Consider the following 26,603-nt stretch of genomic DNA (forward strand, 5'->3'; position numbering starts at 1 on the left):
AAGTGCGAATACACTTGGGTTTCGCAATGGAGGTGGCTGCCCAGTTGATCGTCCAAGTGGACAATAGTACAAATAACCATGACGCTTCAGTGAGTGTCATGGTTTGGGTTTGTATGGCGATACAGGCAGTTACTGAAACTTGCCGTCGATCAAAGAGACGGCCTGGGGAAAAGCGCCTCTCCTAGTACGGGCTGCTCCCAATCCACATTCTCCAACCACTGCGCAAACTCGCGATCAGACCCAAAGTGGGCGGGGTCAAGATCGAAGGTCAAATCATCCATAACCAGTGGACTGTCGGGAGTGGGTGCGATCTGTGCCAGCTCATGAGCAAATTCGTCCGTCTCTTCCACGCAGACATTGACCGGAGCTGGTCGACTTGCGCTGTTGTTGGGTGGGCTCAGAATCTTGTCGAGAATCTGCGAGACGACCCTTCGGCCCTGAGCACACAGGTCGACCGCCCCCTGAAACGGGGTGATGCTGCTAAGCTTGGCGACGAATACAGACAGGTCCTGGATCGTCTGGCTGCGGGGCAGGAGAGGATCCTTGGGGTAGACCGCAAGCTGCTCTTGTTTGAGGAGCTCTACGGCCAATATGACGGAACTGCGCACGCCATGGAGGACCAACATGTCCGTGAGCGCCTTATCGTCGCTCGTCGCCATGAACATCTGCAGGGTCTGCCGCGCGGCCAGAACCAGCTCTGTTGAGCCGACGCCGGCCCTGCGCATCAATACTCTCTGGAGGATGCATTTGTACGAGTGGCCAAAGTACTGGAGGGTGTTTCTAAAAATGTGATCCAACGTTGAGTCACCTTTCGACTTGCTAGTCTTCCCGTTTGAGATGAATTCGGGTATAGTTGCGATGTGCTCGTCCATCTTTCGTTGAATGACCTCCGCTCGATGTAGTATCTCCTCCCGACTCAAGTCCCCTAGTGCCAGGTCCATTATCTCCTCTTTCCTCTTCACCATGGGCAAAATAGCCCTAAGCCATGTCGGGTAGCGTATCTCGCCATCCTGGTTATATCCTTTTGCATCCAGATTTGCCAAGGTAGTAGCGCGCTCGTATTGTGTCTCAATGAGCAACTGTGAGTCAGTCAAGTCTAGCGGCGGATCGAGATTCCAGTGTCGGTATGAGACTCGTGGTGGGCGGCCCAAAAACGCCGCCTGGCCGATCTCCCCTGCATAGATCAGTGCCCGAAGCCGTTTGCGCAGCTCAGCGAGGAAAAAGGGGGTCCGCCTGTCGGCTTTGATCTCCTGGTGGAGGCCTAACACGATGGCGGCGGAGCTCACTTCGGCGAGATACCGGTATGATGCGTAATTGCCCGCCGCGCCGCCGATGCATTCACATACTGCAAAGATGTCCTGGAGGAGCCACACGAAAACGTCATTAAGCACACCGGCTTCCCGACACAAGCCGAGACATATCTCTGCTCCCTCCAGCATCTGCTTGCACAGAGTCATCCGGTCGATATTATGTTCTTTGAAGACTGAATCGGTGTCTTTGGCGTTCATCACAAAAATAGCCACGCCAGATATGATTACTCCAATTGTTTCCCACTTGATGTTAGTACCTGTTCCCAACCGCGTCCACTGCAATGGTGTAGTAGTGCCATCGATCTTCATCGATGTCTGACTGTTGCGATGTAGAAGTCGACAGAGCTCTCGAATGTCTCCCTGATCCTGACTCCACAGGGCATCACCGTGGAATTGCCACAATTTCGCAAGCCATTCGTTCATGATAAGAGGCCTCGCCGCTGCACACGGACCTTCGATGGACTCGTGAAGGAGTCTATAGCACTTCTCAATCAAGGGTCTGTTTCGCAGGAGGGAGAGCGCCTGGCTTCCACGAGCAATCTGGTCGTTCGATACCGTCAGATTCATGGCTACGGTGGGCTTCGACTCGGTTAGAGGTAAGCCCAGCTTGACCAGACTCTCCGTGATCATTGAGGAATACGAAGTGATTCCAAGATGACCAGTTGGCGTGTGAACGTCTCTGCCTACTTCAGCAGGCGGTACAGCTAGGCTCTCATACTGGTCAGTGGCTGCTGGAGGAGGACTCTCTGTTACACTTGTGCCTATTATTGCGGTTCCCTTTTCCGCCGACCTCGGGATCTGGTTCTGTGCATCAGCATGGATCGTTCGAAATACTCACAAACGAACAGATAGAGACTACTGACCTTAGTCAGGGGACTAGGGTGATAGTAGCAACTGTTGACCCGAAGCCTCCTAACACATCTTCCACACGGGGCTTTGTGGTCGCAAGAGAGCTTCGACTGCCGGCAGGGCTCACATGCCTGCAGCCGGCGGTTTCGACGGTACCTGCCAATCACCGGTCCCGCTTGTTGCAGTGGCACCCCATCCATCTTTGTCTCGCTCTTTACGTACTACTTGGACACCAACAATATCTACGATGCAAGCCCAGCCTGTGCTGATATGGTAATTCCGAGATGACCACGCCGAGCAGCCGGTACTTCAATTCAGCTGTGCGAGACAACTCCACCCTAAAGCGAACTTCAGGCCTTGCTGAGTCGGAGTCTGACGGCGCCTCTGAAGTGAACGGGAGGCTAGAGCCCGAGATACTGTCAAAACTTTGACAAGTGGACTTAAGTTACATTTGAAAGCAGATGGAATTGCCAAGTCAGGAAAGTTGACCACGACTTCAATCTCACGATTCTCTGATTGGCGCGCTGCGATGAGGATGCAGATCTGCGGCGCAAGAGCCAATCACGAGTATTCCGCCACGCACGCCGAATTCCGATGCCTGTACTCCGACCCTAGTCCAACCAATGACCCTTCTCCATAGGCTTTTACGTGTCATGATCATACATTTGCATGCGCTATCGATGGTGTCGCATGATACGGCTTTTAAACATTACTCTATTCGTCAAGTATATGAAGCTCCGGGCTGCAGGCGAGAAGAAACCAAATTACTTTTTAGAGCATGCACTATCTCGCCTTCCGCGAAGGGCTCTTGCTAGGTATCCGCGGCGGTTTTGATGACGTCTCCCGGGCCCTCATACCTCTCATCTCCAAATCCTCTTCCGTGGTACTCTTCATCCAGCTCTGACGACCGAGCGGACTACTCCCGGTGCGCTCAGAGTCCTGACGGTTATGGTTTGACACGCCGAGACCCTGCCTCAATGGCCTTGAGTTTTCTTGCGAGGACTCTGCCTCTTTGCTGCTGCTTCCTGCACTTTCCTGGCGTCGGTGGCTGTCGGGCACTTCGTCCGAGTACGGTGCGTCTACATGATCCGTCCAGCCAGACTTGCTCAGCTCCGCGTCCGAGATCTCGTAGACCTGTCCCTTCGATGGCATCTGCTTTGACTTGGCGAGAAACGAGTTGTACTGACTCTGCTGAGCCATCTCGTACTTCTTACGGTCCTCCTCGCCCATGATGCTCTCAACTCTTCGCGGGAAATAGACCGAGTTGTTGTTAGAAGGACCCGTCATGAAACTCTCCCAAGAGTCACGGTGAGGTAGTTCATAGCGATGAGTAGGTAGTTCTGAAGCGGAGCCGGCAAGCTTATTGACACTGTATGTGGACTCTTCCGGGTGGGCATAGAAGCCGTTAGGTTTCCTCTCGCGAGCAGCAAACTTCCCTTCTGCCCTCTCCGGCGGCAACAACTTGCTTCCGGAGCGCTTGATTGACGTCTTCCTTTGGACGGCGGGAATAAATGTCTCTGGCACAACATTGAGCTCGTCGCCTTGCTTCTCTGCTTGTTCGACTGCCTGCTGTGGTGTGGTCGTGTCATCAGCCTTCGCAGCGTCGGCACGAGGGCCTCCCCATGTTCGCTGACCCGCGGTAAAGATGCCGTAAACCATGTAGTACCAGTTCAAGAAGGGGTTCAGGACAAACATCATTGGGTACAGCCAGATCTTGAAGCGCTTAAGCTTCATACCGAAGTATATCATCATGAGCCAGTTGAGCCCTAGAGAAATAGCGATGAACCCGACTGGTAGGTCTGCGACTCGCTTTGTCGTGGTGATAAGCGCGAGGACCATGATAAAGAAGAGCAGGGCGGTCGTTCTGATGGTGTTTTGCATGAATCGGACAACAAGCAAGATGGGGTAACGTTTCCACAGACGCCAATCGGTCAACATACAGACCTCGTTGGTGATGAAACCCAGAAACCAACGCCGTCTCTGCTTGATCAGTGATGCAACCGTCTGCACTGCTTCCGTTTTGCAAAAAGCCGAAGTGCACATCTGAATCTGGTATCGCTTCTTGGCACCAATCATGAACAAGTGGGTAAGCCAGCGATCCTCTCCAAGATGGCTCTTTGCGAAATCGAAGAGATCCTCACACTCCTCGGCCTTGTCAGCAAAATAGTATTTGGCCATGCGCCGGAAAGCTGAAAAACGTAGCATAGTAAGAGCGCCGGGCAAACAAGTAACAGCACCACATCCCGATTCGACCGTTCTTTCAAATAGCTGACCATGAATGTACTCCATATCTTGAAGAAGCGTAATCACACTATGCGATTTGGTCGTGGAAGTAATGACACCAGTCATAGCCAACATATCTCTGCGGTTTCCGGGGCTCAGCTCCATGTCGTAGATGAAATTCTGCAGGCAGACGCGATCCAAGATACAGTCCGAGTCGATAAAGAGAACGAACAGATTATCGTTACGCTTGAGGTAATCGGTGTAAACCTTGTCAATAAGCTTGTAGGTGGACTTTTGGCAGTGACGCTTGCCTCCATGGGGGAATCTTGAGACCGTAATCCGAGCAGCCCGGTAAGTGACGTCGATACTCTTGGGGTAAGATTCCAACGTTAGTGGGACACCAAGCCTTTCAATTGTGTTCAAGTACAGCTCGTCCTCCTGGTCTCCATCAAATGAGAGGAAAACGTGGATGCAGGAAGGCGGATAGTCACAATCCACGACCGAGTTGATCGCGGTGATCAAGGTCTCAGGCTCTTCTTTGTAGCAAGGCATGACGATAACGACCTTCGGTGCAGACACTTCGTCGAGCACCTTCTTAATGCGCTTCGTTCTGCCAAGCTGATGTGTGACTAGCTGGTACACGCAAAACAGCCAGGGAACTGTTAGAAGACCGGCAAAACTCCAAAAGGCGAACCATTGAAGCCCAACCACCATGGTTTCCGGCCAGTATTGGACAATGGCGCTCGGCAACGGCAATGTGACAACCATGATGGGTAAGAAAACGAGGCTAATTTTGATTAACAAGATGATCGTTGACTTGATCAACTCGGGGAGACTCACCGAAAGCATGTGAAAACAACACCAATCACGACTGCTAATAACCTGATGGTCCAGTGCTCCGCTTTTTGGAACACCTTGACCAAACAATATAGAAATGCGGCAATCCACAGAAACCATTCTAGTACTGCTGCTAACATCACCACACCGACGATGGCCGTAAATGCGATCTGTAAATAACGTCAACGCAAATCCTTGCGGATTCGAAATATAGAAAGGACCTACCTCGTGGGCCGGCCATGTTTTCGTGGCGTCAAGATCTGACGACATCTTGACTATGTGATGAGGTTGAAGGTCGAAACCTCACTGAGCGGATTGTGTAATAAAGAATATTTGGCTGTCGACCGCCACAACCAGACCAGAATCCCAGCCTCAATTCTGCAGGCTGCCGAGTAGGATAAAATAAAAGATCGGATAGGTGATGTGAAAAGTGGTCTGCGCGGGAGGGGTGTTGTCGGCTGCTTGCAGCACAACGCAAGAGGGTAAAAGTAAATATTATTGGTCTTCTCAATTGACAGGTCGAGGACTGTTGGCAAAACCAGGTAGTGATTCAGAAGACGCGTTTTCGCTGTGGTAAGGATCCCAGGCTAATTATTGTATAAGGCCCATGGAACGTCAAGGCGAGTCGGTTGGCCGGCTTCCGAGTGACGAAAGATATCGGCGGTTACCCAAGCTTCGTGACCGGGAAAAAAGAATGTGCAGGAAGCTGCAGATAGTGGAGTCGGCAGCCCTTTGTTTCAAGCAAACACGAGCTTCGACTGTGTTTGTAGTCTGAAGCTCGATTATTTCCTATCCTACGATAGATGGTAAATCTCGTAACACAGCTGCAAACCAGCTCAGCTTTCGTGGATACTGGGGTTTTGGATTGGAGTTTGGTTGATGATCCAAATTGAATGAGTGACACAGCCGATGTCGAAAAATGAAGGAAAGAAGAAAGAAAACAACCACGACAGTACGTTGAACAAATGAGAAGCCCCTTGGTAGTTACAGGCAACAAAAGATGTCGCTAATGGGAACAAGATCTGGGGTCCAACCAGGAATTTTCAAGTGGAAGTCATTGATGTTTAAACTCCAGTTTCCTCCAGCTTTAGAGACCAGACGAATGGGCCGTTTGTATTTGTACGAATAGTCTGTCTCATCGAGGGAGCCATTAGGTGAGAATAGGTCTAGACACGTGGGACTTGTACAGGAGGCCCATCGATGGAACCTTGGGTAGGCACTTGCTGCGGAGAATAGTCAAGGGTGATGTTGTCTATACTCCGGACGAAACGGGTCGTCCAGAAATAGAGCTTGATGTGGTCTAGTGCCACTTGTTCCACCGTTCTCGATCAAGTATAGGAGTGTGGGCCGTGTGCATCGGATATCGACCAGGTCGTTCCAGATCCAGTTGATGGTTTCTTCGTTGCGGAAAAAGAATATCTTGACACGGCTGGAGGAAGAAGACACTATGAACATCATCAGAACAACCATAACATAAAAAGAAAAAAGAAAACCCCTAGTCTAGTCATTATGTGCGTGCCGTACGAGATGCACGATGCAATACAGAGCAATGTTGACAGGTCAAAGTTAGCACGGATGCATCTGATGAGCAGGGCCAAAGCGCTGGGCTGCCACAGCACCACGCCAGCTCCACGTAGCTCTATGCTCGAGAGGAAAGGCAATTCAATGAATCGTACGGCCTAGCCTTTGGGCATTCCCAATGTAACATAGTCCCTCAGGAAGCCAAGTTGCTGAGGCTAGGAAGGTAGTCACATACGCATGGGTCAAATGGTGTTTTAGCCGACCGCGAATCGACTGTGTCTGCACTCAGCTGGAACGCGGGGAGCATCTGCAATTAATTTGCGAAATCGCCATTACTTAAATTGGCACTTCCTGCCGATCTGCACGCTGTTCTCGTAATTCTCGCATAGCCATTACGCAGTGTAGTCGAATGCGACTGTGGCATTATTTCGGTCGGCGCATCTCGCGAGGTTGAACAAGGCGGGGGCTGAGCCGGACCCTGTTGTGCAGGCCAAGCAACGAGCATCGAAAAGTTCCGATCCCAGTACTCGGGAATATATGCAGTCCTCCAGAGCCGTACCTGAAGCTAAACTAAGGCTGAAGTCGCTGGGCGAAATGGCCTTGCCACCGTGCCGTACAGCCTGTCATGTGCTTGGTGATGGATTTACAGGCTTCCCAGTTCGCTGGCAAGATTGATAAAATCGGCCGACTTACGGGAGACGGAGGGACTTGTGGCTCGGCCGTCATCGCGCCAATTGCTTCAGGCCATTTAGTGCCAGAAATGGCAGTGTGGAGTACCAGTCTCAGGTGAGAGATTCGTGATCCTAGTGGTCGATCGCCAGGGACACTCGGAGAATTAATTGTTTACAAGGCTTTATTCACAGCGTGGCCATTTGCCGGCAAGACCCCTCATTGTTGGCTCGATGAGTGCCGCCATCCTCTTGTCTACAAACGTGCTGGGCACGCGCAAGCGACAATAAAACAGGGTTGCAGCACATGTGCCTAGTGTAGTACCGGACAATATAAAATTTTCTGGGGAGCATTCGCGAGCAGTCTAGAAATATTATGTGTTGTCGTGCATTTTACCCGGGCGGCTGGCGGGTCGTTCAGCGAACTTCCCCTGCGACCTGGCGCAGCTCACGGATCCCGTGGCTACTTTGAACGTCCCACTGTTGAAACCTACCAACGCCATTCGGGGACCAGTCCAAGCGGTCCGCGTCTACGAACGACACTTGGCACTGGAATCTTGGACATGGTAGCACAGGATAGGAGTCGCACGTCATATTCCAGGAAGGAGCACTGCATATATCGGCTCGGCTTAGCGGAGGTAAGGCTGGATGAACATTACGAACATGACAGCAAGCATGTACCATTCTCAGAGAACATTGGCCGATGCAAAGCATCATTAGTAGCTGGAGGTTTTGTTTTGTGATATCGGAACGATATAACGTGAAAACCAAAAAAATTTACTTTCCATGCTACAAATAGTAACAACTTGTTTTGCAGAGAGACTATTTGCATAGCAGTCTATATCAGCTTCCTCCAAGGTTTGGGCGCATAACCACCAACCACTTTTAACGTGATCAAAGGTAGTTTCAGCCGCCTGGTCTTCCCAATTGTGCTCTCACTTCCTCCATCGCGAGACATGTGCTGCGACAGTCAGGTCTACCTCCAGTGAAATGTGGCGGCTGTTGTCAAGCGTCCTTGTTATTAGCTGAGACCGTTTGCCTGGTCGATCGGGTGAAGAGCTCAGGTCTACGCTGATCTCAACCCGTTCTATGGGTAGTCTAGCGCAAGTCTTGATGACCTCAGAGACGGCGGGCTTGAACTGATTGTCGAAAACCACTGGTGGTATGGACAGTTCGTCGGGTGGGTTTTGTGCCAGACTGTACCACGACTGGACTGCGTTGTTATGATTGCAGTATCACGCCTGATGTAGGCAGCGCCGTCACGGATGTGCCAAGGTGAAGATGCGTATACTTCGTCCAAACATGTGAATATCACGTCCTAGAAACGCCCCAAAATAGGCTGTTGTCAGTGTCTGTGTTGCATGTGGCAGATCAGTCAAACTTTGCGAGCTCTGGCCTTGCCATGGCCGGAACGGTAGCGTCGAGTATGAGATCCTCGGCATGTATCTCCACGCTTGCTGAAGATACCTAACCCCTCGCGCTTGCTTCTTGGGTCTCCTACGTCCTGGATCTCATCACTTGCTCCTACTGCTGTAGGGGACTCAACGCCCGGGACTCGCTTGTTTTCTTTGTGGGTCCTGTCATACCAATCCAAGTCGTTCATTTCAAGCCTGCGCACTCTTTGAGAGCCGCGCTTTTCACCCTTGATTTCTGGGCGGTTGATGTGGAATGTCGCCGTCTTCTCGTGACCTGCTTTCATGGAATTGTGAATATTGGTGTTCGGCAAAGGGGAGTTCGTTGTTGTATCACCATCAGTATCCTCGCTCTCACGAAGATCGTAGTTCAGAACCAGGTTCTTGATGCGTTGCTGCTCCTCTCGCTCTGCTTGTTGTTGGGTTTTCATGGCAACAGCGAATGTGGAATCCGAAGGAAGCTCGACAGTACGTGTCTAAGCTTATGTTAGAGGTCATCTATTGCACGTTTTCTGTATCACGAACCTGTTGGCGGTTTCCCTTCTTGGTCAGAAGTGAGAAAGCCATCACGTTTGGAAGAGCGTCGGCCTCGGCTGCCTTGGGAGTGTCTCGTGCCTTGGAAGATCGCATTGGCAGGGCAACATCAAAGAGTGGTTTGCGATCGAACTTCCGGGATTCTAGACTTTCAGCCATCATCTTAGCATACTCACGCTCAAAATCAGCCTCTTCCTCAGGGTCGACGGTTCCTGTTTCACGGGTTACGACAATCTCCTCATCTTCCGATTCCGAGTAGCGAGGAGAGTCCAGTTGCTGCTCAAGTTCCTGTAGTTTCGAATACGATCAGCAAACGAGGAAGCTCAAGTCCAACATGCACAATGCTCACCTCAATGTCGTTTTCATCATCGTCCTCTGAGTTCTGATCCTCCTCTCCATCGGCTTCGGGCAGGATTTCGTCGCCATCTGCCCCCTCGTCGTCCGATGAAGCGTCACTTTCGGCATCTTCAGGATCAACAGCCTTATCCAGGCCTGCGTTCTTCTGGTCTTGAGCTATGGCTAGCTGGAAAGCCTTCGATGCCTCTTCGAGTGATGTAGCAAGCTTCCATTGAGGGCGTGTGAGAGAGTAAGTGTCCTGGACAATGAATTCAATATCCATAGGTAATGGTGCTTTGGTAAAGATATAGTACTGAGAATTAATTAGTTCAGGCCCAAATACTTTCGCTCGCTACGGTTACCTGGAAGAAAGAGAGAAAATAATCCAGTTTCTTGCCGGCGGCACCTCGATTGAAGTACATCCCACAAGTCTCGAGAACTGTTGCGATGAGACGTATGCGGAAATAGTCGTCAGACAAATCGAAGGGGTTGAGCCTGCCTGGCACGGGTGCACCGCCTATGCGTCGTTAGGAACAAAATAGGAACGCGAAGATAGTCAAGTGGTTGCATACCGTGGCCGAAGGTTGTTATCTTGTACATGGTTTCAAAGATCACGGGATGCTCCAGCATTCTATAGTTATAGAGCTCGCTCAAGTACTTGATCTCTGCAATTCGCTTCTGGTTGTACTTGAAATCATTTTGCTCTAGGCCCAGCATAACAGAGTCGAGGACATTATCAATAACCACGAGAACGAAACCAGGGTGGTATCGGTAGATCGCGCTCAGCAAAATAGCCAGAATGTGAATGCTGCCATACTTGACCTTGCCGGGCTTCGAAAACACTTTGGCGAGGATCGTGACAACCTCGGGTTCCTCCCAGTGAAGACGTCGGATCTGCTTGAGGATCTTGGTGTAGTTTCGCTTTGTCATATCAACATAGATGAGCTTTCGAATAAAGAGCTCGGTCGGTGTTCGTTCTTTCTGTTGGATGGCAGCCCTCTCAGGAGGATCGACGAAGTATACCGCATTCTCGATAAGCATACGTTCCTGCTGGCCAATATGCTGTACTGATTTCTTGCGCTGGAGAGTCTCGAGAAAAGTTGCCATGCGCGGAGAAGTCTCAGCATTGCGCAGGAGATAGCGTCCACAGTTCTCGAGCAGATTGCAAATAATCTCGATGTTCATCCGGGAGAAGTCGTCCAAGCTGACTTTCAAGCAATGAAAAACAACATGCTCGGGAACAATTCCGAACTTGGTCAACTCAGCCAGATAACGGATATTGCTCAATCGCACTTGTCCAAGGAAATCCTTTTCCTTTCGTCGCTGCAAACTTCTGAACTCTGCATCCAGGTACTCAACAACCCCTTTGGGGACATCGGGCATGTACTGGCCAAGCGTGGCGATGAGTCGGGACCAGTAGGGGAGTAGATCCGTACGTCCCTTGGGGACCTCAGTCAGAGCCTTGATGAGACGGTTTCGCGACGCCTTGGAATTGAGGAAGCAGAAACCGATGGCAGTCTCATCCACGGCGTCCTTGTTCGTAATATCCGGAAGTTGTGTCAGAAGGGCATCGACTTGCGCTCCGATGGTCTTGTTGGCAATGGCTGTAGACTGGTCATCAGTAGAATCAGCAGGCTTAGGAGCTTCTTGCACATCCGAAATTTCCGACTTCTTACCGACCTGCTCGTCGCTGTCGGCCTTCTTCTTTTTGCCATCCTCAAGGAGAATACCTGGGACTTTGCCTTTCAAGTCGACCAAGTTTTCGTAGAAACGGCGTTCTTCATCGTCTTCCCAAATGCCCGCACCGTCACTTTGTCCGCGTAGATAATCGCCTGTTTTCACGAGACCGATGGAGCTGTTCGTTGCGCCAAGCGAGTCTGCGGCATCTTTCAGGTCCGGCATCTCGGCACCAATAACTTCGGCAAGGACCTGCGCATTGCTGATGAGGCGCTCCTGGGCCTTCAGAAGACGGTCAAAGTTGGCTTGACGATCCTCAAACACCTCACCAGACTTGACATAGGCTTCCGAGTTGCGACCTTTCTGGGCGGCGATGTGCTTCTGGTCGCGGACAATATGGGCTTTGACGTCATCGAAATATCGCTTAAGAATATTGCGAAATCGCTCTTGGAGCTCGTGCGTGGTAAATGGGGAGTCGTCCGAGATGTTCTCCGATGCGCCATTTGTTCCGTTGACGGCTTCGGGGGCTTCTTCGGAAGCTCTAGTCGCACCATCCTCCTCAACGGTCTTTCGGCCTTCGGAGGCGGAGGTTCTGGCACCAAGTATGTCCCAGCTGAAGGTTTTGACGAAAATCACAAGCAGTGGAAGGTTCGAGTGCTCCCGGTCATGGCCCAGCAGGTCCTTGAGGACTTCGAGGGGGAAAGGCTCCGCAGCACCAGTCTTGGCGGATGTGGTAGTCTTCACTTTCAGTCCGGTATCTTTGCCAGCAGCTGCATTATCGGGTTTCACATCGTCGAGCGTCCTTAGCACGCCGAGAAGCCAAAGCTCCGTTACTACTCGTAGCAGGGATCGTTGTCGGACTAGTCGTTCCTTCTCTTCTTTCTCGCGAACTTCAGGGGCCAAAGTCTTCAGCAGGCTCTTGTCGGGCGTAGCCATGCCCTTGCCAAGCAGCCATCCCAGATACTCGGTAAAGTCGGCGGGTCCAAAGCGCTGGTGTAGAGCGCTTACGATCTCGACTCCGGCATCGATTTCGCCGGGCGACTTGAGCTTGCAGAGACCTTCGTAGCATGCCGAGATGATTTCGGAGAGATACTTGGTGAGGCTCAGGGTCTTGATCTCCTGTAGAAAGGTGTTGAGAGTGGCAGAGGAAATTGCGGTTCGCAGTCGCTTGATAAAGGCGGTATTCTTCTTGAGAGATGAATCGAGGGACTTTCCAACCGGGAAGACGGCTGCGCAAATGTTAATCCTTTCGGTTGTTCTGGATACCTCGAGGGGGAATCTGGCTTACTCGAGTCGCCTTCCCATGCGCGCGCATTCAGCGAGCGCAACTCGCCTGTATAACGACAGTCAGCACGGGGGTTTGGCGGGCATAGTTCGCGAGGTTAGGTTGGGCTGAGCTGGGCTGGGGTGGGAGGGCGAACTGACGTCTTCTTGAGCGATCCATGATGGAGGGCCCAATTCGATAGTGATTGTATTCCTAGCAGTGAATGCGCTACATTCGTACGGCTGGTGACCACGACTAGGGGATTGTGTGCCCTATGTGGTGGTTGTGGCAGGAGACTTCCGCTGCGGTCGGCATCGGTGAAGAAGTTGAGGTTTCTGCCCTGGTGGTGGGAGCCAAGGCAGAAGGAACTTGGGAACTTTGGACGTGGGCGACAAGATGGCGGGGTTAAAACTCGAGGCCAAGCTCAGATTCAAATTCAAATTCAAATTGCGCAAGATGTGAGAAGTTTCACGAACGAGGATAGGACCGCGGTGGGTTTATTGCGTAGATCGCCTCTTCCAATGTGAGCGAGAACAGTACAGCGGAAGCGGAAGCCTCTGATGGTATCTGCAGTCTGCGACGCATACAGGATCCGTACAAACGGAGGAATCAATCAAGTCCACCAGTCACCCAATCAAACGCCACTACCAAGTAACTAACCATCAACAAGCACAACACAAGCACAAGCAGAAGCACAAGCACAAGCAGAAGCAAGGCACAGGCACAGGCACAGGCACACAGGCCACAGGCCACCACAGGCACAGCCAGTTCAGTTCAGCCTGGTGTCCCAATTTGTGTTGGAGGTCCTAAAATAACAAGTTAACGTCACCGAGTAGTTAGATGTGGATGGCTGCATGTGCGCTAACAACCACACGTGTGGCTGTGGCTACTAAGTCACTGGTCTTCTCACCTCACCTTCGACCTTTGACCGCGCAATTGAACATTACTGGTGTGAGTTACCAAGTCTCAAGCTCAACTCCGAGCAGTTCTGCCGCTTCCGGAGGTGTCTCAGCATTTTACACATTCGCAGGCTGGCAGGTGATTACCTGTCTGAGGTAAGATTAAGATGAAGAGGCCCCCCAGTCTGTGCTGCCCTTTTCTAACGAGTTTGATGCGTACCAGGCAACCACAAGTCAAATTGCCGGGTACTGTCATCATGGGAACAATACTGAATTTCAATGCATACTGTAACGTGAGAGCTAAGTAAATTTTGCACCTGAGCAAAATCCATAGCCAGCGTGACAAAATGCTCCGGATGGAACACGGACGTCTACCCTTGCAATTCAATCTCTCCCATGCCATGTTGCCTACTTCTTAAAGCTCCAAAGATGTTGTGGCAAGAGGCACCTATGCTGCCTTGTGTCAAGGAAAACAACCATTCGACAATGTCCACGTCAAACGCCATAGGGCAGAATATCTTTCCAATTGCGCACAACGAAAGGTTCTAGTCGAGCCTCAGTCAAGTTTCGCAAAACAATCCTACCCCTTAGACTAGTCTAGTCTAACTTTAGAGGCTAACTGGGCTGATGCAGATGAGAGTTCCGCATCTCAACACAAAGCACAGAAACGTTTGGCGGAAGATGCAGTTGAGCGCTCTTGTGTAAAAAACTCTTCACAAAACGTATCCCTCTCTCCGCCATGTCCATGCGCCAAATTGTGCACACTAGTTCTGCAAACAACTTCAATGTCAACCAAGTCGCGGCCCGAGCACCGTTCTAGGCTCTGCTGGTGGAAAGAACAGCAGTATACCACGCACCCAGCACGAGTTGCAAGATCTAAAGCACTCGGCACTTCTCTATTTCATCAATCTGTTACCAATTCTCCCAACAAGTCGATTTTCATTATTACCCTAAGGGATATCCAAGTGCTGGATGTTGAACAAGTGTTCCGAGCTGTGTATACTCTTCCGGCATAGTTTCAGCGAATGACAGCTCAGCGGCAAGGTCCACCCTCGCCCAGGAGCTATTTCTCCAACCATCGAGCCCCCGCGTCCGTATGTATCTTGCAATGGCATGAGTGGGATCTTTATAACGACGTCACCCGACAAGCGGCCCAAAGATAAGCATGTTCACTGGCAGATGTATCTTATCTTTACCTGCGGGATAGATGAGCTGACCATTCAAACATAGTCTTGGACGGTTGATGTTTTCTAAATTTGACCCGTTAACTAGTCAGAAATGACATCTCCGCCAATCGCACCCATTTTGAGCCCACTTCCTTATCGTCACCAATGATATTTCACAATGTTGAACCCGTTGAAGAAAAGCCCGACTCACCACGCTGATAAGACTTAGGTCTGGAATCGTGCGACTGACGCACATCCGCGGAATACATTATGAGCATCTCAACTGCAACTCGCCTATGACATGCGTTCCCTCGCGCTGCCGTCATTCCTCTCCAGTATCTATCATGTACCGGGTCTTGTCGTAGCAGCACTCCACGGATACCGGAGATCCCTTCACACAGACCCATCTGCAGGATACTCAGGTAGGGTACGGCCACTTTTATGCCTAATATCGACGTTCCATTTCCTATCAGAAACTCGCAATTCTAATGCTCTTGGTCCCAGTGGATCTATCTCTTAATGTTCTCTATTCAACTGTCCAAAATCATCCCCAATAACTAACCATCACGATCACACGATCACTGGTTGACCATCCTATCGTATAATATGTTTCTGGTCCAGCCGACAACAATTCTTTTGAAATTCTGATCTAAGTATCAAGGTGGTCAACGGACTATATTTTTCATACAAGATTATTTGGATAAGCAGAAACCTGAAGCCTATCTGCGAGACACTCTTGCGACATAGTTTCTTCGAGAAGGGCTCAGTGGGCTCAAGCAATCGAGTGGGAATCAACTTGGGCCATGGACGTCATCACGCTACCTCAACGAACGCCGAAGGCGCCGGAATCCGCCTTTAGTCCACATTTTCCACCATCACCTCCAGAGACTGCCGCTCATACCAGGGAGCCAAGCACTGATGGCGATTCAGTCAAGTCTGATATGTCTTGTGACACGAGCGAATATGCGATTCATGGTACTAGGTCATATCCTCTACCTCCCAAGTCAAACCCAGGCAACAAAATTCTGGAGCAAGATCTGAAGACGCCAGATAACCATGTCGAACGCGATCCTCGTTTAATACGCCTGACCGGTGTTCACCCATTCAATGTGGAGGCACCTCTTACTGACCTGTTTGATGAGGGCTTTCTGACGTCGAAAGATCTACATTACGTTCGAAACCATGGCGCTGTCCCGAAAGTGGAAGATTCTGAGATTATGGACTGGGAGTTCGTGGTCGACGGCATGGTGGAGCAACCAATCAGAATGAGCCTCTCAGATCTGATCAGGGACTACGAACAAGTCACATATCCCGTCACTCTTGTATGTGCTGGCAACCGTAGGAAAGAGCAAAACGTTGTAAGGAAAACGAAAGGCTTCTCTTGGGGAGCTGCTGGTCTCTCGACAGCTCTTTGGACGGGGACTGTGATCGGCGATCTACTCAGAAAAGCAATGCCGAAACGAGGTGCCAAGTATGTGTGCTTCGAGGGTGCAGACAAGCTGCCCAACGGATATTATGGTACATCGGTCAAGCTGAACTGGTGTATGGATCCAAATCGCGGCATCATGTTGGCGCATCGGATGAACGGTGAACCACTGCATCCAGATCATGGCAAGCCTTTGCGGATTGTGATACCCGGCCAGATTGGTGGACGCAGTGTGAAATGGCTGAAGAAGATTACCGTCACTGCAGAACCGAGTGACAACTGGTATCACATATACGATAACAGGGTACTTCCGACCATGGTCGACCCGGAACAGAGTGCAAACCTCCCAGAGACCTGGAAAGACGAAAGATATGCGATTTACGATTTGAACACCAACAGTGCCACATGTTATCCGGCGCATGATGAGCGATTATCTGTTGCCAGTACGCTTGGTACTTACAATGTTCGTGGCTACGCATACGCCGGCGGAGGCAAACGTGTGACAAGAGTCGAGGTCACCCTAGATAAAGGAAAGACTTGGACGTTGGCCGATATTTCATACCCTGAGGATGAATACCGCCAAGCGCACGAAGATGAGCAACTCTATGGAGGACGGCTCGATATGACTTGGAGAGAGGCATGCTTTTGTTGGTGTTTCTGGAACTTGGAGATCCCGATTGCTTCTTTGCAGCAAGCGGACGATATCATGGTCCGAGCTATGGACGACTCCATGATGGTGCAGCCTCGTGATATGTATTGGAGTGTGCTTGGTATGATGAACAACCCTTGGTTCCGGGTAGTAATACACAAAGAGGCGCACGGTTTGCGTTTCGAGCATCCAACACTACCTGCGCTGATGCCTGGTGGGTGGATGGAGCGTGTCAAGAAAGCCGGCGGCAACCTATCCAACGGCAACTGGGGCGACAGAGTGGGAGGTGAAGAGGAGGTCCTTGTTCCGCAGGAAGAAGCCAAGGAGATCTGCATGACTAACAAGGACGTAACCAGATTTATTTCGATCGACGAGCTCAAGAAGCACGACGGAGAGGTTGAGCCTTGGTTCGTTGTGAAGGGCGAAGTCTATGATGGCACGGAATTCCTCGATGGACATCCCGGTGGTGCGGCCTCCATCTTCGGTGCGGCCGGTCAAGATGCCACCGAGGAGTTCGTGGCTATTCGTGAGTAACAAAGGCTCAATTATTAATGTTTGACAGTGCTGACCCTCAACAGACAGCGAAAATGCGAAAGCAATGATGCCCGACTACCACATTGGCACGCTTGACAAAGCGTCGCAAGATATCCTAGCAAATAGTGAGACCTTCGCAGAAGAAAACCTCTCACCACGCGACACGTTCCTTCAGTCGAAGGTCTGGACAAGGGCCATCTTGACCGCTAAAAGGAAAGTGTCAGCAGACACCAAGATCTTCACTTTCGATCTAGAGCACCCCTCCCAGACTTGTGGCTTGCCAACAGGCAAGCACCTTATGATGCGACTACGGGACCCCGTCACACGAGAAGCCATTATCAGATCGTACACGCCTATATCCGAGACCAATGAGCAAGGCAAACTGCATATTTTGATCAAGGTATACTACGACTCCCCGGAGCGGAAAGGTGGTAGAATGACTCAAGCACTCGATGCTATTCCCGTCGGCCATTGGGTCGACTTCAAGGGTCCTACCGGCCACTTCGAATACGTCGGCCGCGGTATGTGTTTGATAGGAACGAAGCAACAAAAGGTGAAGCGCTTCATCATGGTGTGCGCCGGCTCGGGCATCACTCCCATCTTCCAGGTATTGCGGGCTGTATTGCGGGATTCAGAAGACCCAACCCAGTGTGTCGTCCTGAATGGAAACAGGATAGAGGAAGACATACTCTGCAGGGAAGAGCTCGATGCAATGGTAACGGGTAACGAGAACAAGTGCAAATTACTTTACACTCTTAGTAAGCCGGGGCCAAGCTGGACTGGGCTGAAGGGCCGCATGAACCAGGAGCTTTTTGAGAAGGAGGTTGGACCCTGTAGGAGTATCAATGGGGAGGAGCTGGTATTAATCTGTGGGCCAGAGCCGTTGGAAAAGAGCGTCAAATCGATATTGACGGGCATGGGCTGGAAGGAGGAAGATCTGTTGTTCTTCTGAGCCTCAGATTTGTCTGCTATGTTTATTCGTGGGTGGTGTCAAGCATACAACTGGGCGTGTTTTGTGGAATTTACATACATGCATATTCGGTAGGCGCATATGCATTACGGGATCTTTGGATAAAGCACGATATCCAGGGCACAACATAAACAAATTACTTATCACGCTGGTTATTATAACGTTTATGTGTAAGTATGCCCGAGCTAATGTATCAAAGGCTCTTCATCCAATCAAAAGTATAACCAATTCTGGCACACCACACGTCATCTATCTATAATAAACCCGGCGTAGAGAGGGACAATCGCTCTATGCTTTAAATCATCAATTCTTAGTTTTTTTCCTGAGCTACTTTCATAAAAACGAGATGCCCTTGAAATTAAATCATTCCACAAGTGATCTGCTCAAGATCACCTTAGGTAAGCCCAAAGTACGAGATTGAAAGTACCCTTGTCGCCTGCAGCCCCAACAATTGATTACTATCCACAGTAGACAGACCACTGTGTTCTGGCTTTGCGACGCAAGGTGCGGAGAAGTCTTGACTCCTGTAAGTAATATATACATCTATTTTGTCATGACCACCCATTTCGGTCGAAAGCGTACCAGCGTAACATTTCCCATGATCCAGGAACGCGTAACCGCGGTCTCCAGATTGTTCCGTAGGACGGCGTCCTGCATGGAGTCGTACAAATAGGGATTGAAATGCGCCGGCGGCGGGGCGTGGATGGGTATTTGACACTGACAGACATACCCGGAATGGTGAATCGCCGACCGGTGGCTGCGCAGGAACCGGAAGTAGTCCACGAACCCGTCGCTGTCCAGTGTCTGCCTTCTCCCGGTGTCGAGGTCCCGCCTATCCCCCGCCAGAAGCGCGCACGCCGGGTCCCACGCGTCGATAATGAGGTACAGCCGCTGAAGGGACTGGAAGCGGTCGATTACATTGTTGACTATCGTCAGAATCCACTGGGTGTACCCGTCGCGGAGTGGCGCCGGCGTGACCGGATAGAAGTGGTCGTGGATGATGACGCCGGCCTTGCGGACGTTGGTGACCCAGTTGAGGTGCCCCCCACCGGCAGTATATCCGACGTTTTGATTGACTCCTCTCGACAAGTTGTCGCTGAGGAACTGAAACTGGTTTTGCCTATCGGACGAAACATCGGCTGGCGGTGCGCTCTGATCAAGAAGCAGTGTTAACATCTTCTTACTCGGGGGTTGCGCACACGAGCAGAGAGCCTAGCTTTCTGTACTCACATATGGTGGATATCCATATACGTTGTGGAATACAAACACGTCCTGAAACCAGTCGACGTAGATGTATTTCTCCCCAGGCGGGCGATGTTCACTGGCTGCGAACTGCGCTCTAACGTTGCGGGTCGCATAAGTCATTGTGGCTCGTTTGAAGTGCGCCCCGCGCGGCAGTTCGATCTTGCGCCAGCTCAAGAAATGGCCGTCGACATTGGACCCGGGTATGCCACGGAAAATTGGTGCGTGTCTGGTCACTGGCGTGTTGTCATTGATTGACCGGCCGAAGGGGTTCACGCATACGTAGCACCGCGGCATGCTATAGTAACGGCGAAGGCTCCGGCCTACAGTAACGTCTCTTTGGACTAGGAAATAGTGGTGCATCACGTAGTTTCGTCGGTCCCTGTGAGCTTGGAGAAAGATCGCATTCCGAAGCTCGCCGGGCAGACCTTGGAAGTTGAAGGTGCCCGGCAGCGCTGCTGCTGCAGTAGCCATGGTGGGATTGATATGGCAGCTTAATAGACTTCAGGCGATAAGTGCTCATACAAATTGTAGCGTCACGAACTACATGCAGCTTTCGGAAATTATTCTCACTCCGGCTAAAAAAAAAAAAGACAGGCCGAGACTTGTGTGTGTGGCAAATATTCGAAAGCAGTCAACCTAACCTAGGATATTCAATGGACGTATCATAATTGCATTATCAAAAGGGGCGTAAGATTACACAAACGGAGATGAACACTCTATCGCCGGATGCGGTTGTAGGAATAATGAAAGCACTGTCTTTGTCCGCATTCTCGCTGAACCGCGATAGACGAGTATTCAATAGAGCAAACCTTCGGTCTTGCAACGTGCCCAAAAATATTATTATTACACCCAACGAGAAATGTTTACAATTGCGTACCGACCAGATCCAATTTGAACACAGATAAGAGGGTTGAAGCAAGAAGAATGAAGGGTGGTGGGTACATAGGGGAAATGATTCTACTGGCACATCCGTTGCTCAATGAGTGAGATATTTGAAGGAACAGAAAACATATAGTGACTGAAGAAGACTGTATTGTTTACAAAACGCTAAGATCAAGAACTGAGAAGCCTTTCAGCCATGCTGATATAGGCAGAGTAGAGGATAAAGTAGATTACCACTTGGCCTTGGCGTAGTCGGCAACCTCTTGGATGGCCTTGTCTGTGAAACTGTCTTTGCCATCTTTGTTGTCCTCCTTTGAGCCACCACCGAGGAATGTACCAATGCCGCTACCGTGCTCTGAGCTCTCGTTGCGGCCAGAAGAGCCGTGCTGGTTATCATCACGGCGGCTGCTGCCATAGCTGGAGTCCTCATTGTCCCTTCGTGACCCTCCGTAAGAATCTGAGGAGGAAGTGTTGTAGCTGTCACCATTGCCACTGCCATAGCTATCATTGCCGCGGCCATTGCTGTCATTGTCGCGGCGCGACGATCCGTAATCGTCATTACCGCGGCCGGAGTTTCTGCCATAGCCGGAGTCTTCATTGTCCTGGCGCGAAGCACCATATGAGTCTGAAGAAGAGTTGCCGTAGCTGTTGCCATTGTCGCGACCAGAGCCGTAATTATCACGGTCGTTACGCTCACCACCGAAGCCAGAGGACTGGTTGTTGTCGGATGAGCCATAAGAGTCGTTTCCTGAGCGGTCTGGGATTAGTTAGTATATTTTGCTACTGGCTTGAAGGGCTGCATGAATTACCATAGTCACGGCCACCCTCACGACCGCCAGCGTAGTTGTTGTAAGAGCTCATTTTGATTTGTGTTCAGAGGTTTCGCCGTAGGTTGTAATAACGGTAAAGTGGCAATTGATGATGTTGTGTGATAGTGGTCTTCATAGATGAAATCAAACTAGGACTATACGACGGGCTTTATACACAAAAGGAAGGCATGGCGGTATGGATGACTTCATCCCAACTACCGAGACCTGCATGCATAGATGCTCATAGAAATCAATCTGAAGTCATTGTACCCACACGTTCTTGGCAATATGACAATCGTTCATCTCACAGACCAACCACTGACGTATGGTGGTGATTCCCGGGCCGGGTTGGGTTTGCCTGCACAATCCGGGTTTCTGTACCCACTAAATGCGGCCCCCAGAAATGTCTCTATGAGGCAAAGCCTATCACGATGTTGCGCCCGTGTCCCCGAGTTAGCATACGGATTACTGTAAGAATGCAATTCATGGTGATGTTGCAGGGGGCTGACGTTGAGTTGGTGGAGTTCCTGGGTCCTCCCGATCTTGAAGCATTTGAAAGACTTATGCATAACGCTAAGCGATGCGGGAGATAGGCTCAAACCAAGTTTTGGGGGAAACATCGCAGCCCAGATCGTGTCGGTATCACGCAAAATGAGATCAGACATGAGACCTTGGCAGTCGCAAACGAGAATTAGGATACGTTACTGTACCCGCTCTTCCTTTTCGATGAGAAGATTGTCAGGAGACACAATGCCGTGCCCGATCTCGAGGGCGGACGTGGGATAAGAAGAGGAAACCTGATTTTTGGTATGACGCAAATGTCAGGGTCTAAGTGGGGGATGCCAAATATAGCAGCATCTAAGAAGCGCGTGTCCCAATAACATTCGTGACTAGGACCGACGTGGAAAGCACTGAAAGATCAACATTAAAAACATATTGTAAGGTCAAATAAGAATTATTACCTATGCGGTAACTAGACTAGATGCAATTGCTTTGCTATAGCATGTTTGAGCGGCTTGTATGGCGTGCGACTCCTGGCTCTGCTTATCACCCACCCAATGGCTACCGCATCCCGTGTTGTTTCTTTGGCTGCGGAACATGCAATACCACAATGTATCCAGCCCGCAAGCATAACAAAGCATTGTGAGATCTCAATGCACGCAACAAATTTTTGCCCGCCAGACACTTACGACTTGAACCTATAACCAATCAGAGCAACCAATCAGGCGAGAGTCCTTTCCTGTCCAATTTTCGCAGCCTCAACCAGAGCCTTTGCAACTTCCCGAGGCTTCGACAAAAACGGCGAATGAGATGTTTTTGAGCGGTATCTCAGAGTTTCGCTTGGGAGATTTTGCGCGAGCTTCTCCTGATACATGATAGGAAGGGCCTTGTCGTCCTCAGAGAAGTAGTACATACATTCTATGTCCAGCCAAGGCTCGTATGTCACTGTACCACTGAAGACTGGGGCAGACTGATGCTTGAGCTCCGAAACCAACTTTTTCCGAAGCTCTGGCTCAACATCGTGGTACATGACTTCTTCAGGGTTATCAATCGTCACATAGCCACTTTGCTGGCCAAGATCACCCTCGAGCTAACACGGAGTCAGTTTACATGTCGCAACGTAGAGTTTCTGGCATCCATTAGGGTGCAGCTCACCGCCGAGGGTATCATCCATGGCAGCCATTGGTTGCCAAGCTGCCCGAGAAGGCTCCCGCCTTTGCCTACTACGAAAGCAGCAATATAGGCAAACAAAATGACGCCGCCCTTTTTTCCTTCCTTAGCCCTTTGTTTGTATCCCAAGCCCTCCACAGCGTTGGCACCGACAAGGCCTCCATATGAATGGACAGCAAGCACGACTTGCTTTCCTTGATCTACAAGTCTCTCGATCACAGATCGGGCGGCTGCCGCGTCATCTGCTAAGCCTTTGTTGGGCGGCTCTGTGCCTACCGATGGGAAGGCGACAGCTTCGGTCTCATAGCCCAGAGATTCCAGGTCATGCCTCACCAGGTCGAAACAGTTCGGTAAGTGCCAGGCACCCGGTAAAAATACAACGGTTGGTAGAGTGGTGGAAGACATGTTGGTGGTACGTGGTGGTGGTCTTCTGAAACACAACCCTGAGCTACGGCGCGTACTATCTTTTATATCTAGAAGCCCGGCATAGCATGCATTTTCTTGATGATAATTGCCGACTGTTGAAACCCCGCATACGTAGTAGAAGCGGGATCCCGTATGGAGACACGGGCACTGGGAATTGGAGTTAATGATCGTCCTTGACAAGGGTCTTGGCGAGTGTACTATTCATTCGCACAGACGACGCTCGTGACACTTCCGACCATACACTGAGCGACGTAGAGATGAATTTGCAGTTTGTCAACATTTCGAGAAGCAACGGCGCATGAACAAACATGGAGCGCAAACCTTCAGTTACAGCACATCATACACGGTCGTTCTCTGAGCTTTCTGTATGGAATGTTGTAATGAACATCCATTGAAATGGGTCCTAGATGTGGATCAGGTAAGCACTTCAATTATGTAAGAGAAAGCTATTCATACCGTTGTACAGAGTCATTTGATAAAGTTGTAGAACTCTGTTTTACGTGGGTTTAGGGATTGGGTATGGACTTAAGCGGCGAAGGAAGTAAACTCCTCGCTAGACTTAAGGTTCATACTACTAGTATAGGTCTTCGCGCTTCGGTGCGGACTTAGCCGGTGAATGCCCTGCCACTAGTGATCTCTTCAAATGCCGAACTGGTATGTTGCCAGATAAGATCGCCAACGCCTTGTTCGCGCAAGGTCTGGTACGAGTCCGGTGTAGGGAATGTCTCCCCGTCTTGGTTGATCCGATAACATCCTCCACCAACAACACCGTCTGTCGCTACAGCAATGCCAATCTCATCAAAGCCGTTTGGGCTCACTTTCTGAGCGGTACCTCGCGCGGGATATTTTTCTGAGGCAAGGAAGAGAGTTCTCTGCCCGGACTCGTCCTCCGAGAGCGAATAGAAACGCATGAGCGGAATTACGACGAAGCGTAATAACAGCTTCAACCATGTAGGCGAGGAGCCGGTTTGTCCGAACTGAGTTATCACTGCTCCGGGATACACGTGACTCAGTGAAAGCTTCCCAGGATGCCGAGTGGCAAGTTGTTCCATGAAGAAGGTGGTCATGTAGCAGATGTGGGAGGTCGTAATCCTCATACCGAAGTTCTCTGGTTTCCGACAGCTGATATCTTCGGCAACAAATTTCCCTTCGTTGCCAGGAGCTAATATGGATGCAACATGTGCAGGCAAAGGGGATTCGACTAGCAAGGGCAATAGTTGGACAATGAAGCGCATACGAGAGTAGTAGAATAAGGACATAGTCTCGTCGATGCCTTCTTCGGTGTCTACGCGAGGTTAGAGTTGTTAACAGGATCCGGCAAAGACATTCGCACCTTTTCGTGACAAATTGAGCACCCCTTGTGTCATGACCAGAAAGTCAACTCTAGCGACCTGCCCTGCTCTTGCCGCCTCGTCCCGCTCGCGTGTTACGAGCTTCTCGCAGACTTGATCAACATCTCTCAGAAGGGCAAGGTCTTTCGCAGCAACGAAGATGAAATGGGCCTGAGGGCAAAGTTGCTGAGACTCGGCAATGATTCGCTCTGCTGCTTGTTTGTTTCTACCCATGATATAAACTCGAAGCCCCTTGCCGGACTCGCCATGGGTCTTCGCCAACCCCCGGACACCAAACTCGCCTATGCCAGCGGTACCGCCCACGAATACGGCCACAGTGAATTGTCGCCTTACCAAGCCAGCATTGACTTCCCGCACAACTGAAAGACCGACCATCTTAGGCAATTGTCGCGAATCTGGTGATTTAGGTAAAGCGATGAGGAGGTACCATAAAGTTTGTATTAGGCTGCGCTGCATCTATCTTTCTTATATCATGTTGTTTCCAATATGATAAGATTCCCCTCCTTCAACTCATGCGACATGCCTGAGTCGTTCGGTGACAATGGGTGCCGGGTTGACTTCAAGCGTCGAGAATGTGGAGCGGCGTTAGTGGAATCTACCCGAGTCCGAGTCCGTAGAGATGAAATCTACAGTATGATAGTGTCTGTTCCGCTAAAAGTTTCCCCGCGCCCGAGTATCAGATGCATCTCTGATTGGACAACCACCACCCATCTGCTTCTTCTGTCTCCAAACATCCATGATTGTTTAGCGAATGCGACAATATCCCGCGCACGTTGATGGACGATGATTCATCTTCTAAGACTATTTAAGACCATTTTCGGGATGCTTGGAGCTACCAATTTTAGTCCTGCATCTCCGGGAGTTTTACCACTGTGCAGAGGCCATCACAATTGAGCGTGAGCCGAAATGGGATGGATGTCAGATGCAGCAATTATCTTTCTCCATTCAAGACTTAGCTCTTCATTGCCAACGATGTCATAAGACTGATAGATTGACCCTTAACCGCTAGGAAGTACTGTGTAGAAAGATGCTTTGTTGGCATCTCTTGTCTTATTGTTATTCATGGAGAACGTGACCAAAGCTTCTGGGTGATTATCGTCTATATGTTTCGATTCATCCTCTTTATTCAGGAAATACTGGGCCAAAATGGCTTTGTTATACCACAGGAACAAAGCTCAACAATGTTTTCTTTTAATAACAAAAATCTACTGACAGACCATCTGATATAGAGTGTATTGCGATGCACTCCGCGTCGGGCTCACCATGGTCAGGATCCTCATGTCTCATAGCATTGTTACCAACACCCAGTCGTTCGACTATGAAACCTAAGTTGAGTGTCAACATTGAACAACCGTGCGCATTGGCGCCAACTACGACTATCGAGCCTGTCCAAGGAAACAGTAGAGCCGGGCTTGAGCAGACTCCGATCATATCACCATCTTCTTCAATACGATGCGATTATTGCTTTCAGAACGGTGTTCTTCATGACGTTGAGTTGGGTCAGACACACCGTCATGAAATTAGCGCCGATTCTAATGATAGAGCCAGCAACAATTCGCCTGGTTCCATTTTCACACGGCGGACGGGGGCACATTTCAAGAATGAAAGATGGCGGGCGGTGCTTGAGTTCTTCATTTATCTTCAAATGATGCTGCTCAAAGTTCTGGTGCCTGTCTCGCTCCTACTCTTCCTATTTGTCTATTTTCTTAGCATTTTTCCCAGACAGGGCAGTAATCTTCGTCATTGGCTGGTTTAGCTTCGCGAGACTCGAATTGCGAAATCGCTGGGTCAGACTAAAAGAACAATAGTTACTCGGAAGTTCAGGGCTAGACCTTGGGTAGGTTAGACAATCAAACTCCCCAACAACCAATTTCGAATTAGTCTAGACTCCATAAAGCAGAGAAGCAAACGGACCATCTAAACTGAAATTATACAATTGAGCC

The 26,603-nt window shown here is 50.3% G+C and overlaps 6 protein-coding genes across 6 annotated transcripts; 1 reads left to right on the forward strand and 5 right to left on the reverse strand.

Moving 5' to 3' along the window:
• Positions 1 to 149: 149 nt before the first annotated feature.
• Positions 150 to 5,489, reverse strand: BKA67DRAFT_652282 (chitin synthase-domain-containing protein; the record flags this gene model as incomplete). Its single annotated transcript, XM_046106127.1, has 4 exons — positions 150 to 2,071; positions 3,017 to 5,169; positions 5,223 to 5,389; positions 5,445 to 5,489. The coding sequence occupies 4 exons, from the start codon at positions 5,487 to 5,489 to the stop codon at positions 150 to 152; spliced, it is 4,287 nt and encodes a 1,428-aa protein (XP_045963146.1).
• A 3,294-nt stretch (positions 5,490 to 8,783) lies between these two features.
• BKA67DRAFT_652283 (MIF4G domain-containing protein) lies at positions 8,784 to 12,811 on the reverse strand (the record flags this gene model as incomplete). Its single annotated transcript, XM_046106128.1, has 7 exons — positions 8,784 to 9,296; positions 9,346 to 9,642; positions 9,704 to 10,003; positions 10,053 to 10,207; positions 10,263 to 12,596; positions 12,656 to 12,700; positions 12,793 to 12,811. The coding sequence occupies 7 exons, from the start codon at positions 12,809 to 12,811 to the stop codon at positions 8,784 to 8,786; spliced, it is 3,663 nt and encodes a 1,220-aa protein (XP_045963147.1).
• Positions 12,812 to 15,499: 2,688 nt separating this feature from the next.
• On the forward strand, positions 15,500 to 18,257 carry BKA67DRAFT_652284 (nitrate reductase; the record flags this gene model as incomplete). The annotated part of the gene is made up of 2 exons (XM_046106129.1): positions 15,500 to 17,297; positions 17,350 to 18,257. 2 exons carry the CDS (start codon positions 15,500 to 15,502, stop codon positions 18,255 to 18,257), a joined length of 2,706 nt encoding a protein of 901 aa, XP_045963148.1.
• Positions 18,258 to 18,733: 476 nt separating this feature from the next.
• BKA67DRAFT_529207 (uncharacterized protein) lies at positions 18,734 to 19,991 on the reverse strand (the record flags this gene model as incomplete). The annotated part of the gene is made up of 3 exons (XM_046099027.1): positions 18,734 to 18,799; positions 18,858 to 19,427; positions 19,506 to 19,991. 3 exons carry the CDS (start codon positions 19,989 to 19,991, stop codon positions 18,734 to 18,736), a joined length of 1,122 nt encoding a protein of 373 aa, XP_045963149.1.
• A 2,404-nt stretch (positions 19,992 to 22,395) lies between these two features.
• On the reverse strand, positions 22,396 to 23,660 carry BKA67DRAFT_4031 (Alpha/beta hydrolase fold-1). Its single transcript, XM_046096705.1, has 3 exons — positions 23,630 to 23,660; positions 22,868 to 23,455; positions 22,396 to 22,802 (listed from the first exon to the last, which is right to left on the reverse strand). Exons 2-3 carry the CDS (start codon positions 23,285 to 23,287, stop codon positions 22,434 to 22,436), a joined length of 789 nt encoding a protein of 262 aa, XP_045963150.1. The 5' UTR covers positions 23,288 to 23,455; positions 23,630 to 23,660; the 3' UTR covers positions 22,396 to 22,433.
• A 253-nt stretch (positions 23,661 to 23,913) lies between these two features.
• Positions 23,914 to 25,035, reverse strand: BKA67DRAFT_652288 (uncharacterized protein; the record flags this gene model as incomplete). Its single annotated transcript, XM_046106130.1, has 2 exons — positions 23,914 to 24,593; positions 24,642 to 25,035. 2 exons carry the CDS (start codon positions 25,033 to 25,035, stop codon positions 23,914 to 23,916), a joined length of 1,074 nt encoding a protein of 357 aa, XP_045963151.1.
• Between the last annotated feature and the right edge of the window lie 1,568 nt (positions 25,036 to 26,603).

This window comes from Truncatella angustata, assembly GCF_020726525.1.
Source record: "Truncatella angustata strain MPI-SDFR-AT-0073 chromosome Unknown BKA67scaffold_1, whole genome shotgun sequence".
NCBI classification, from domain to species: domain Eukaryota; kingdom Fungi; phylum Ascomycota; class Sordariomycetes; order Amphisphaeriales; family Sporocadaceae; genus Truncatella; species Truncatella angustata.